The sequence below is a fragment of the Hypomesus nipponensis genome, chromosome 2 (assembly GCF_054491055.1).
Source record: "Hypomesus nipponensis isolate SF chromosome 2, ASM5449105v1, whole genome shotgun sequence".
In the NCBI taxonomy this organism is placed as follows: Eukaryota; Metazoa; Chordata; class Actinopteri; order Osmeriformes; family Osmeridae; genus Hypomesus; species Hypomesus nipponensis.
This window is the reverse complement of record NC_140362.1, coordinates 22,475,001-22,488,057: the sequence shown is the minus strand read 5'-3', so window position 1 is coordinate 22,488,057 and position 13,057 is coordinate 22,475,001. Positions and strand designations below refer to the sequence as shown.

The 13,057-nt window shown below is 47.1% G+C and overlaps 1 protein-coding gene across 1 annotated transcript in view; it reads right to left on the bottom strand.

Moving 5' to 3' along the window:
• Nucleotides 1-4,345: 4,345 nt before the first annotated feature.
• The window catches only part of cgna (cingulin a), a 20,997-nt gene continuing 12,285 nt past the window's right edge, over nt 4,346-13,057 (bottom strand). The window contains 10 exon segments of the mRNA XM_084669005.1: nt 4,346-4,523; nt 5,466-5,629; nt 5,796-5,904; nt 6,035-6,153; nt 7,030-7,113; nt 8,115-8,204; nt 9,491-9,652; nt 11,218-11,388; nt 11,986-12,234; nt 12,745-12,966. Of these exon segments, the coding sequence (XP_084525131.1) occupies nt 4,391-4,523; nt 5,466-5,629; nt 5,796-5,904; nt 6,035-6,153; nt 7,030-7,113; nt 8,115-8,204; nt 9,491-9,652; nt 11,218-11,388; nt 11,986-12,234; nt 12,745-12,966 (1,503 nt within the window). The 3' untranslated portion in view covers nt 4,346-4,390.

Sequence of the window (13,057 nt, the reverse complement as noted above, 5' to 3'; positions counted from 1 at the left end):
TGGCTCGTCTTAACCTGCTTGTTGATCAAAAAGGAGACGGAAGGCTGGGCGGATTTCTGGTTCAATAGCATCAAAGATACAAACAGGGAGTCAGGTGGCTGAGCGGTTAGGGAATCGGGCTAGTAATCTGAAGGTTGCCAGTTCAATTTCCGGCCGTGCCAACATGACATTGTGTCCTTGGGCAAGGCACTTCACCCTACTTGCCTCGGGGGGAATGTCCCTGTACTTACTGTAAGTTGCTCTGGATAAGAGCGTCTGCTAAATGACAAACAAAAAACAAAAAAACAGTGAGCTTCTCCGCAGTGGATAAGCTTAACATGGTATACTGATCAAGTCACTTATATACTCTTGTACATGGTCTATTCTGTTCTCTTCTTGTTACCTGCGTCAGTTCGTCAGCTGTTAGGTTCTCTCCTTATCAGTTCATAACAGTCAGGGTTTACTTCTGTCGGCTCTGCAGTTTATTCAAGTCATGTTGCCATTCCTGTCTCTTTAGTGGACATTCCCTGATGTCCTAGGTCAGTCGATTCCTAATTGGTGTATCCTAGGTCCTTGCTTGTAACCTCGGTCAGTGAGTTTGTCACTAAGATCTTGTTATGTGTCTCATCATGTTCTTAGGGTCAATGCTAGTTCACCTGAGGTAAACCTTCAGCTCTTAGTCAGTGAGGTCATCTTGGACAGTCTAGTGCTAGTAGTTTCACACAGTTTTTGGGCCACCACAATCATAGATAACATTCCTGCAGGCTTACCCAGCAGGAGAAACATCAGGTAATCTACTCCTACATCACAGATAGAAACTGGTTTAGACTGGTGCTCACTACTCTGACGTCCAGAAAAGACTGACTACTAATACAGTTGAGTCGAGCGATCTGAAGGATTACAAGTGAAATGGCCGAGATGAAGATGAAGTTGGGATGAGGATGAGTGAAGGATTTGGATTTAGTTTCCTTCCCCTCATGGTCCCTCACATGGCAGGCTCCAGGAGACCTGCTGGAGTCTGGGAAGATCAGAGAAACATCCCAGCCTTCCACAGAGGAAGAAGCTCCTGTGGGGAACGTCTCACCACCCAGGGTGAGGGGGCCAGGACCCCACCCAGGGTGAGGGGGCCAGGACCCCACCCAGGGTGAGGGGGCCAGGACCCCACCCAGGGTGAGGGGGCCAGGACCCCACCCAGGGTGAGGGGGCCAGGACCCCATGCAGGGGGAGGGGCCAGGACCCCATGCAGGGGGAGGGGGCCAGGACCCCATGCAGGGGGAGGGCCTGGGGCCATGTCCTCCCCTTTCTGACTCCCTACATTTCCTGTTATTCTTCATTATCTATACGATTAAAACTGAAATTCCTTTAAAAAATGTGTCTTTAGAAAAGAAGAAACAAACAGAATGCAGAGTTATTGTACCATTAGGAGTGTAGACCTGCTTTGGGCTGAACGGCTCACAAATGTTAACAATCCAACACATTCCAAACATTCTCTGCTCTGTTGTGTTGGCAGAAACGCAACTCAGAAGCTGTCCATCAGATTGCATGCGTTGCTAGATAAACAACAGAAAACAGTCAGGCTTCTAAAAGAGTTTCCCAAATCCCACGCTCACAGTAAGGTAGCCTGATACGTGCACTCCTGGCCCATGGAAGGAATGCTGGCTCTATTGTTGGTCTCTCAGGGTGTTGTGTTTCCTGCCTGCTTTGTCTCATCTGGAACTCAGAACTCTCTGATGTTCGGAACACCTCATCCAGTGTTCTGTGAACTCAGCGAGCCTGTGTGTGTGGTGTGTGTGTGGTGTGTGTGTGGTGTGTGGGGGGTGTGTGTGTGGTGTACTCAATGAGCAAGGGCTTTATCAGAGAGGTGAGCAAGGAAGCAGTTAATTGTGTAAGGCTAACTGACCCGTGCATGGCCAAACCACATTTCCATAAACACACATACACAAACACATACAGACACACACAGGCAAATAAGGGGAGGGGTAAAGCCAGGCTACAGAAAATCACATGGGAAACCATAGGATGAAAACATGTTATGTAAACATGTTATGTTTCATCTCCATCACTCTTTTATGGAAAACAGAAACCTACTGAGCTGCTCCACATCCAGGAAGACATGCTCCACATCCAGGAAGACATGCTCCACATCCAGGAAGACACATCCAGGAAGACATGCTCCACATCCAGGAAGACATGCTCCATGTTCCCCACAACACACAAACCGTGTTGTTCAAGCCCTCAGTGGGATGGTGTTGACCCAGGTGCTGCAGCCTAACTCCCTGCAGTGCTGATGCATGATAATAGGAGAGGTGGAATGTGTGTGTGCGCGTGTGAGAGTGTGTGGTGGGTAGATAAACTGAGTCAGCACAGAGGCTTGGCACAGGAAAGTCACATACATGATCACTCTGTATGACAATGAATGTATTTTCTAACTGTCAGTCATACACAGTGTGTTTGATGTGTATTGAGTACAAGGATACAGGTATCCACTCAGGAATCACCTCCAGCCTGCTAGGAGGTCGACACCCATGATGTCTTATTTTGTAGACTGATGGGATAACAGTTTCATAACCATAACATAAGGTAATGCACGGCTGAGTCCCACAGAATGGTTAACTGCCACTTAAACTCTTAAGGTCTTAGTGAGCCAGACGCACAAAACAATGACTAAGGGATTTCTAAGGAGACTGGCCCTTCACAGAACTGAGACACACAAAGTCAAAGATAACAGACACATTGTTGTTATAATTCATTGATGACATTACCAGTACAAACTGCATCCAGTCCTATGTTACTGTCAGTTCAGACTGGGAAAGCTGAACTCAAGCAGAGGTATCTAGAAAAACCCTGGACACAGAAAGGCAGTGATTTGACTTTTTATTTGATTATACATTTTATTTTAGCTAAACTTATTTTCAGGAGAAAACGGTCCTGTATTGAAATTGCACAGTACTAAAATATTCTTATCAGTAATCATGTATTGAACAATGACCTTGTATATTTGGGACTCCAGGATGTGATTGCACACACAGGGGGCTTCAAGCCAAACAAGGAAATGACATCACAGCACTTCAGACAACTGTGAGGACTAGCAATCGATTCCTGGGATAAAGCACTCAATTACCTAAGCTGAAGTACAGCGATCAAAAACAAATGAAAGATTTTTGAAATAACAATAAGATCAATTAATATCAAGGAGATTTTCAATCAACTTTAAGGCATCGTTGTGATTCACAGGTTTCTCTGAGTTGTGGTATGGAATGCATAGAAGGTGAGCAGCAACTTAAAACACATTACTGAGCATGAGGACGACAACAGCTGCTCTCAGAAGCAGATCAAACATCAAGAAAAGTTTTATAAACCCAGCATTCATTTAGTGAGAATAAATGTAATAACGGTCAAGACATGATCATATTTGGTTCATCTGCAGCAGAAAACAGTTGATTGCGCACATAACAAAAATATAAACATAATAGTCTCATTGATTCACGTGTGGTTGTTTTCAGCGGATGTTTGTATGAAGATTTGGTCTGTGGATTTCCACAGTACACAGTACAGAACGAGCTCAAACTATGTTCATGTACCGTCCAGGATGAATGCATAGAATTTTGTGTGTCTCTGTGTGTGTCTCTGTGTGTGTGTCTCTGTGTGTGTGTCTCTGTGTGTGTGTCTCTGTGTGTGTGTCTCTAAGTGTGTGTGTCTCTAAGTGTGTGTGTCTCTAAGTGTGTGTGTGTCTCTAAGTGTGTGTGTGTCTCTAAGTGTGTGTGTGTGTCTCTGTGTGTGTGTCTCTAAGTGTGTGTCTCTAAGTGTGTGTCTCTGTCTGATAAGGCTGTCCAAACACTAGGTAACTCACAGCAATGCTAAGTGTGTGTCTCTGTCTGATAAGGCTGTCCAAACACTAGGTAACTCACAGCAATGCTAAGTCTACAGTACCTTCATGTGTTTCCTGAAAGATCGATGAGTTGTGATTGTTCGGCTGGTCTATCCTTCTGTAGTGTGTTGGGTACCTCTAAAGGTATCTGTTCAGCAACACACACTCTGGTCAGTACCTGTGTGTGTGTGTGTGGTCCAGTGATGAGTTATTCTGTATATCTCAGTAGTGATTAGTGCACCTGCATGTCCCATTCATTCCAGCGTCCCAGCAGAGTGATGTGTTCCAGCAGAGTGATGTGTTCCAGCAGAGTGATGTGTTCCAGCAGAGTGATGTGTTCCAGCAGAGTGATGTGTTCCAGCAGAGTGATGTGCTCCAGCAGAGTGATGTGTGTTTGTGCTTTTATCTGCGTAGTGCTTTAAAAGAACCCCTTTCACTCCAGTGCTTGAAAAAACTACATGTATCCATCCCCCACCCCCTACTCTACGTCCCCCTCACCCCCGCCCCCCCTCACCCCCCAAGCAGGAGCTGGTCTGCAGATGGTCAGCAGGAGCTGGTTTGCAGGTGACTCTCTGTGAGGATGGAGCTGATGCTACTGGGGTCGTACAGGTCTTCATCCTCTTCCTCAGAGCTCAGGGCCGAAGAGTCCAGCACCTGCCGCTGCTGGGTCTTCCTCCTGACACACATCATCATCATCATCACCACCATCACCACCACCACCATCATCATCATCACTATCATCATCATCATCATCATCATCATCATCATCATCATCATCATCATCATCATCATCATCATCATCACTATCATCATGTCCTGATGCAGTTCTGGACTGTAGACAGACTGCAGTGTTTACCACAGATTAGAAAACTATTTGTGGGGGGGGGGGGGGTCAACATAATTCCTGTTACTAATTTGTTACACAGAACTTGTTTTTATTAAATATGTACGTATTATGTTGGATGCTGTCCTCCTCTCCTACTCTTTCTTCAATGCCAGACAAATCTCTCTCTTTCTCTCCTTGACGCTGTCTTTCTGCTTGAGCAGCACTGGTTGAAGCCTGCATATATGCAGGTATTAACGCTAGTGCTAAATAACAATTTAGCTGGTCGGCTCCATGACGACGTGTAAGTAGGGCTCGTGAGACTGCTCACCAAAAGAACGAAGGGGAACCCACTTGTCTAGCAGATTAAGACATGTTCGTAGGTACCTAGCGAAAAATAACCTAAACTTTCCTAGACTTTCAGCACGACACTAATGCTGAAGGCCCGCTGATATCGCATAGCGTCATTGCTAACGTGTGCTGTGTTGTGACGTTGTGATTGTGTGTCTGTATGTGAGAGAGACGCGTGAGTGACAGAGAGACGGAGGGAGAGCAGGGAAAGGATATGCAGCTGAACTAATACGCTGCATGTTTTAAATAGCGTTAAAACTTTTTTTATAACGAAACGCAATATGTGGCGGCCTGAGTTGAGTCTGTGGCGCAGCGCAGCTGTATACAGGACAGATCCCTCAGGGTAACAGTCACACAGCTCCCTCTGCAGGTGAGCTGAAGTCATATCACCTCCAGGAAGATACGCACCCACAGAGAGACATACACAAAAACACACACACATACTTGAGTTCGGTCTCCAGTGCGGTGACTCTGGCTTGCAGAGCCTCCTTCAGCTCCACCTGTTCCTCCATCTCTCTCTGGGTCTTCCTCCTCAGGACCTCCACCCTCTCCACCTCCGTCTCCCCCTCATCCACCTGCCTCTTCAGAGCCTTCACACGCAGGGACAGCTGCAACACAGCCCTCAGTCAGAGACAGACACAGAGAGAGACAGAGACAGAGAGAGACAGCCCCCAGTCAGAGAGACAGAGAGAGAGAGAGAAAGAGAGAGCTGCAAGACAGCCCTCAGTCAGAGAGAGAGAGAGAGAGAGCGAGAGAGACAGAGAGAGAAAGTACCTGGTCTCTCTGTTCAGAGGCTTGGTGTCTCTCCTCATCCAAGGTCATGTTGAGGTCTTTCAGCTTCCTCTCTAGGCGACGCTGTGAGGCCAGCAAGGAGCTCTTCTCTCTTTCCCCACACACACACACACACACACACACACACACACACACACGTGAAGATACTGTAAGTAAGGGAGCAGTCCTGGGAAGCAGAAGTGTGCTGTTGAACAGGTGCATTGTGGGGTGTGTAGTTCTACCTGTCTTCAGCATGTAATCTCTCCTCCAGCTCCTGGATCTTAGCCTCCAGCTGGGAGAGACCGGCCGAGGAGCGAGACTGGCCCTCCATGTCTGCTACACGAGTTCTCAGCTCCTTCATCTGCACAGGACGACAGACAGACAGACAGGTGTTATTATTACATAGGACACACACTCTCTCTCACTCTCTGTCTCTCTCTCTCTGTCTCTCTCTCTCATTCTCTCTCTGTCTCTCTCTCTCTCTGTCTCTCTCTCTCTCTGTCTCTCTCTCTCTCTGTCTCTCTCTCTGTCTCTCTCTCTGTCTCTCTCTCTGTCTCTCTCTCTCTGTCTCTCTCTCTCTCTCTCTCTCATGTCTCTCTCTCTCTCATGTCTCTCTCTCTCTCATGTCTCTCACATCTCTCTCTCTCTCTCTCTGTCTCTCTCTGTCTCTCTCTCTGTCTCTCTGTCTCTCTCTCTCAAAATTCAATTCAATTTCAATTCAATTCAATTGGCTTTATTGGCATTAAGAAACAAATATTCATATTGCCAAAGCAACGCTGGAACCACAGAACACAGAAACAATATTCATATCTTCTAATTCTTCTAATCAACCAAACATGGGAAATTCAGTTGAAATATTAAAGGAAACTTTACCATAACCTTAAGTACTTTATTATATATACATATATACACATACACGTCAGTCGCACACACAGTAAATGTTGTGTGTGTGCTTTGTGTGTGTGCATTGTGTGTCCAGGTCACTCACTGTCTCTCAGGTTGTGGCATACTGATACATACTGGGCAGCAAGGTATGCCCTGTCTCCTTCTCCTAGGAGGATTTTGACCTTTGAGAGGTCACTAAGACCTTTGAAATCTGAGGTCACAGAGTGGAATTTGTTCCAGTAACCATTTCTTATTCTATGTCTCTCTATGTCTCTCTATGTCTCTCTATGTCTCTCTATGTCTCTCTATGTCTGTCTATGTCACTCTATGTCTCTCTATGTCTCTCTCTCACATGTCTCTCCAGGGCGTTCTTGTCCAGCTCCAGGTCCTGTTTGGAGGATCTCTCCTGCATGAGCTCAGCTCTCAGCTGATCAATCTACACACACACACACACACACACACACACACACACACACACACACACACACACACACACACACACACACACACACACACACACACACACACACACACACACACACACACACACACACACACAGAGGAAAAGGACAAGTCAAGCTGTCAGTGTCCATGTTTGTGTCAAGTGTGTGTATCAGTGTGTGTTTCAGTGTGTGTTTCAGTGTGTGTTTCAGTGTGTGTTTCAGTGTGTGTTTCAGTGTGTGTTTCAGTGTGTGTTTCAGTGTGTGTTTCAGTGTGTGTTTCAGTGTGTGTTTCAGTGTGTGTTTCAGTGTATGTATGCGTGTGTGTTTCAGTGTGTGTTTCAGTGTGTGTTTCAGTGTGTGTTTCAGTGTGTGTTTCAGTGTATGTATGCGTGTGTGTTTCAGTGTATGTATGCGTGTGTGTATCAGACCACCTAAACCGAGATCAAGTCATGACCAAGACCAAGGCAGGGCGAGACCGGGTCAAGACCAGACCACTCAAAATACACAAGCAGTAGGGTTTGACTAGGTAATAGCCTAAGTTAGATTTGATCTGTAACTGTATTTGAACTAAAACATAGCACTCTTAAAGTAGTGCTGTGTGCTTATGGCAAAACAGCTGAAATGTTCCTTTTCTTATTTTTCTGAGAGGCGCAGTAGTAGGCCTACTCGCTCTTTGCTTTCACATCTCTCTCTCCCCCAAGTGAAGGAGCGCCGTACCGCAGCGTTTAACTTCACATTATGAGGTCATGAGAGGTATGCAGCTGCCATGAGTCAACGTTGATGTAACATAACTTTATATTCATCATTAGCATCATTGCTTTAGTTGGCCTTTTTAGTGATATTCCCGCAGTTGTGGTCTTGAAATAAAATCCAGTCCTCTTTGTCAGAGACAAATGTTACCGTGACAAGACCGGCCTGGAGTACTACAACACTGGTGTGTATATCAGTGTGTGTGTTTATCAGTGTGTGTGTGTGTGTGTGTGTGTGTGTGTACCTGGTCTCTGCTCCTGCTGATACGGTCTGTCAGCAGCTCCACAGTGCCCCTCTCCTCCTCCAGCTCCAGATCCACACGCTTCAGCTTGTCCTGACACACACACACACACACACACACACACACAGCACCGTTAACATGACAATAAAAATAAAATGTCGTCCTTCCAGTAGGGGTGGGCGGTATACCGGTATGAACGCAAATACTGGTATTGCGTTGTGCCATGATATGGATTCATTTATCACGATATATTAATAAATGTATTAGTAGAGTGCTTCTGTTTGGTATCAAATATAAGTCAAGTGATACAGCCTAGTGGGCTGGTTCTAATTTGTATCTTTTACAAATAAAACATGCAGCATGGACGCTGCACGCATTGTGCCAGCCAATGAAAGTCAACAAACAAGCTAGCGCAAGTCCAGAGGAAGCAAACATTCATATGAATAAACTGCTTTTGTTGGCAAGTGTAAGCAAGCGTTAATGATGTTTGAAATAACCCCAGTGTGGTTGATTTGCCGGACAAAGAAGGATTGGTAAAAAAAAAAAAAATTGAGCCTCTGTCGTTTTGAAATTATTTGGTTATTTGAGTTATCCGACATCAACCAACAAGCAGCAGCCTAGTCTGTAAGTTGTGTCGTCGAATTGTGCTAGCCAAACACTAGCAATCTCTTTCACCACCTGAAAGCCATGCATGTGCACGAAAATGAATCTACCAGAATGCGTTTGACAAATCCAATGGCAGGTTGGTTAGAATTGTGAAATGTATGGTTATTGTAGGCCAACAGAATCAAGTATTCAGCCATGTAATAATTGTTTGTAGCTAGAGCTAACTCTACAAATATTTAACAGGTTTTTTTGCGATCCCATAAACGTAGACTACTGTTGAAGGCGTAGGCTACTGAGAAGTCGATATTCCGTGGCAATTAAACGCTGCAAAATTTGGAAAATTCAACGCATGTGACAGTGACACACCGGAGTTACCCAATCCAAATCCGTCCAAGTGTGTGTAGATTAGCCGCTGCAGTGCGGATTGCATTGTCATGACATTTTAAGAATAACTAATAAATTGTGATAAATACCGATACCGTCAGTGCTTACGAATTATACCGTGATGAACATTTTAGGCCATACCGCCCAGCCCTTCCCTTCCAGCCAGGATCCTTCAGGACCAGAGGTGCATCCCTCCCCTCCCCTCCTTTTCCCTCCCTCCCTCCCTCCCTCCCTCCCTCCCTCCCTCCCTCCCTCCCTCCCTCCCTCCCTCCCTCCCTCCCTCCCTCCCTCCCTCCCTCCCTCCCTCCCTCCCTCCCTCCCTCCCTCCCTCCCTCCCTCCCTCCTCTCCCTCCTCTCCCTCCTCTCCCTCCTCTCCCCTCCCTCCGTACCTCCGCCAGGCGCAATTCCCTGGCCTTCTCAGCCTGGCTGCTCCTGCTGTTCTCCTGCTCTGCCTCCAGGTGGCGCAGGCGGTTGGTGAGCAGCTCCTTGTCCAGGTGGGAGTTGTCCCTCTCCTCACATACCAGGAGCTGCTCCTTCTTCAGCCGGGACACCTGGCACGCACACACACACACATATATACTGTATGTGATAAAACAAAGATGTGTTTGGGCTGGATTCTAGTTTTCTTAAAAACTACAAAGAGTCACTCATTAGCCCCATTACTAAGGTCACCAACACATCTATTGGTCTGGGGGTGTTTCCAAGGGTATGGAAGTCGGCTATAATAACAGCCATCTTTAAATCGGACGACCCTGCTGACGTGAATAACTACATATGACAAAGGGGGCCTTGTGGAGCTGTGTTTCTGGATCTAAGGAAGGCTTTTGATTCTGTTAACCATGAGATTCTCATCACAAAATTGTCCAAGTTCAACTTTTCCCCCTGATGCCTTGAGGTGGATGAAATCAAACCTTGAAGGCAGAACTCAGTGTGTCAGAGTGAGCAATGAGCTGTCGCCCACTCTTAACTATGATGTGGGCGTCCCCCAAGGGTCAATACTGGGGCCCCTCCTGTTCAGCCTGTACATTAATGATCTGCCTTCTGTCTGTCTGCAGATAATACCGTGATACACGTGCATGTAAAGAGCAAACAACAAGCTGCACAAGAACTCACTACTGGAATGGTCCAGGTTACAAAGGGGCTCAGTGACTCGTGTTTGCATCTCAATGTGAAAAAAAAAAAAACTGTCTGCATGTTCTTCACAAAGAGGGCAACAGATGCTACTGAGCCAGATGTCTGTAATGACTGTGTCAGGGGAGAAGCTCCAGGTGGTATCAGATTTGAAGTACCTTGGCGTCATACTGGATTCCAAACTTTCTTTTAAAAAGCAGGTGAAAAAGGTCATTCAAATAACCAAATTCAACCAAGCTAATTTTAGATTTATACATAGTTGTTTAACTGCAGAGGTAGAAAAACTGTACTTCAAATCTATGATACTCCCCCACTTAACATACTACCGTAATTTTCAGACTATAAGCCTCTCCTTTTGTCCAATGTTTTGACCCTGCGGTTTATATACCGGTGCGGCTAATCTATAGATTTTTACAGCTAACGGCTAACGGTTAATACATGGGAGTTTCCTCAAGCAGCCATCTCTTTCCCGACAACTAATTACATATGGTAATGATACATTAAAACACCTGCGGCTTATAGTCCAGTGCGGCTTATATATGTACACATCATTCAATTTAGCTGCTGCGGCTTATATAACAGTGCGCCTTATAGTCCGAAAATTACCATACTTGACTAGTTGGGCCCAAGCTTGCTGTACAACATTAAAACCTATTCAGTCTGTCTACAAACAGGCTCTGGAAGTGCTTTATGGGGTGACTGTGACTCAGTGGGTCACACCCACACACACACACACACCCACCCACCCACCCACCCACCCACCCACCCACCCACCCACCCACCCACCACACACACACACACACACACACACACACACACACACACACACACACACACACACACACACACACACACACACACACACACACACACACACACACACACACACACACACACACACACACACACACACACACACACACACACACACACACACACACACACACACACACACACACACACACACACACACACACACACACACCTCCTCCTCCAGTCTCCTCAGGGTGCTCTGACTCCTTTCCAGCTCAGCCTGGGTGTCGTTGCCATGGCGCTGCGCCTCCTGTGTCTCCCGGCGAGTCCTCTCTCTCTGCTCCTCCAGCTGAGCCCTGAGAGCCTGCACCTCCTCTCTGGAGGAGGAGCACACACTGTCATACTGGGGGGGGGGGGGGAGGAGGAGGAGGAGGAGGAGGAGGGAGGAGGAGAGTGGCTGTTGTCAGTAGAATACTGGACATGACTGTAAGGCAGATTTTCTGTGTACATGTGAAGCCTGAGTATCTGTAAGGTCAAGAGGTTCTGCAGCGGGCCTCCACTGAGCAGACTATAGCACACAGCCCACACAGTTAGGAGACTGTGAGGCAAATCATGACTTGAATGTAATTAACGACCACCTCAACTGCTGAATACTATAGTGTATCAGTGCACTGACCACTGAAGACCCGTTAAGGAAGTAATTCTGTGCATTGTATATCTGTACTGTCCAACTAATGTATTTAAGCATGGCTGAGAGACAGAGTTTCACTCATGCCATCAGTTTGTCTTGAACTGATTGTTTGATCCGGGCGCTCGACTAATAAACCAAAGTCAAACTCCTTTCCATTATCGTGACTCCTTCCGCCCTGCCTTCTTCAGAATAACCTCCTTATCAATGACCTTGGATGTGTTCATGGTTGCATTTTCAGCATCAATACTTTTATTATTCTCTGTATACTGACTCTCCTCTCGTCCCCCTCCTCCTCCCCGTCCTCCTCACCTCCTTGTTGAGTTTCTCCAGGGCTTTCTCCTGTTGCCTCCTGGCCTCTTCCAGCTGGGTGTTGCTGAGTGTGAGTGAGTCTCTCTCTCGCTCCATCTCCTCCAGACGCAGGCTGAGCTCCCTCTGCTCCTGACCCAGCCGGGAGGCTGCCCTCCTGGCCTCGTCCAGCTCCAGCCTACCCTGCCTCACCTGCCCCTGGAGGACCTGCTCTGCCTCAGAGCTCTCTGTACTGGTGGTCTGCAGCTGGGCCTGAACACACACACACACACACACACACACACACACCAGGGATACGTGACTTTGTGGGCCTCATTTACTGACATTGCGACCACAACTTAATCTGCGCCTTTGCCCAACTATATACGCAGCTAGCGCACGGTGTATTTCCGCCTTTTGCGTGGTATTTATCAAACCAGATCCTCGTTACTGCCACCATGGGTGGGTTCGAGGAAAAGTAAAAGAAGGTTCAGCGAACAGGAGATACAAATATTGGTTGACGAAGTTACAGCTAACATTAACATGTTACAAGGAAGAACTACACCTCTCCTCCCATCTCTTTGCGGCACACACCCACTCTCCCTTACACCCTCCCAGCAGAGCTAATCTGCGTTTTTACTCAAGTGCGCTGCCTTTGTAAATACGGTTTTATGTTCGCTATTTTACGCCTGAAATGGGCGCAATCCTGTTAGTAAATGAGGCCCAGTGAGTGTGTGTTTCTGTGCGTGTGTGTGAGAGAGAGATGAACTTGTCTGTGCACACCTCCAGACGTGAGATCTTGTCTCTGAGCCGTGTGTTCGTGTCTTCCTGCTCCAGCTGAGTGTCTCTGAGAGCGTTTACTTCTGCCTGGACGCGCACCAGGCGCTCTGTGCTCAACTCCAGATCCTGCTCAGCCAATGAGAGCTTCTCCTTCAGAAGGCCCACCTCCCCACGTGCCTCCCCCAGCTGCTCCTCCAGGGTAGACAGGAGGGCTGGGGCAGGGAGCTGGAGGGGGGGGTGCAGAGAGAGAGAGAGAACAGGAGGATGAGAGGAAGGTAAAGACCCAGTGTGAGGAGAGGGGGTGGCTGCTGGACAT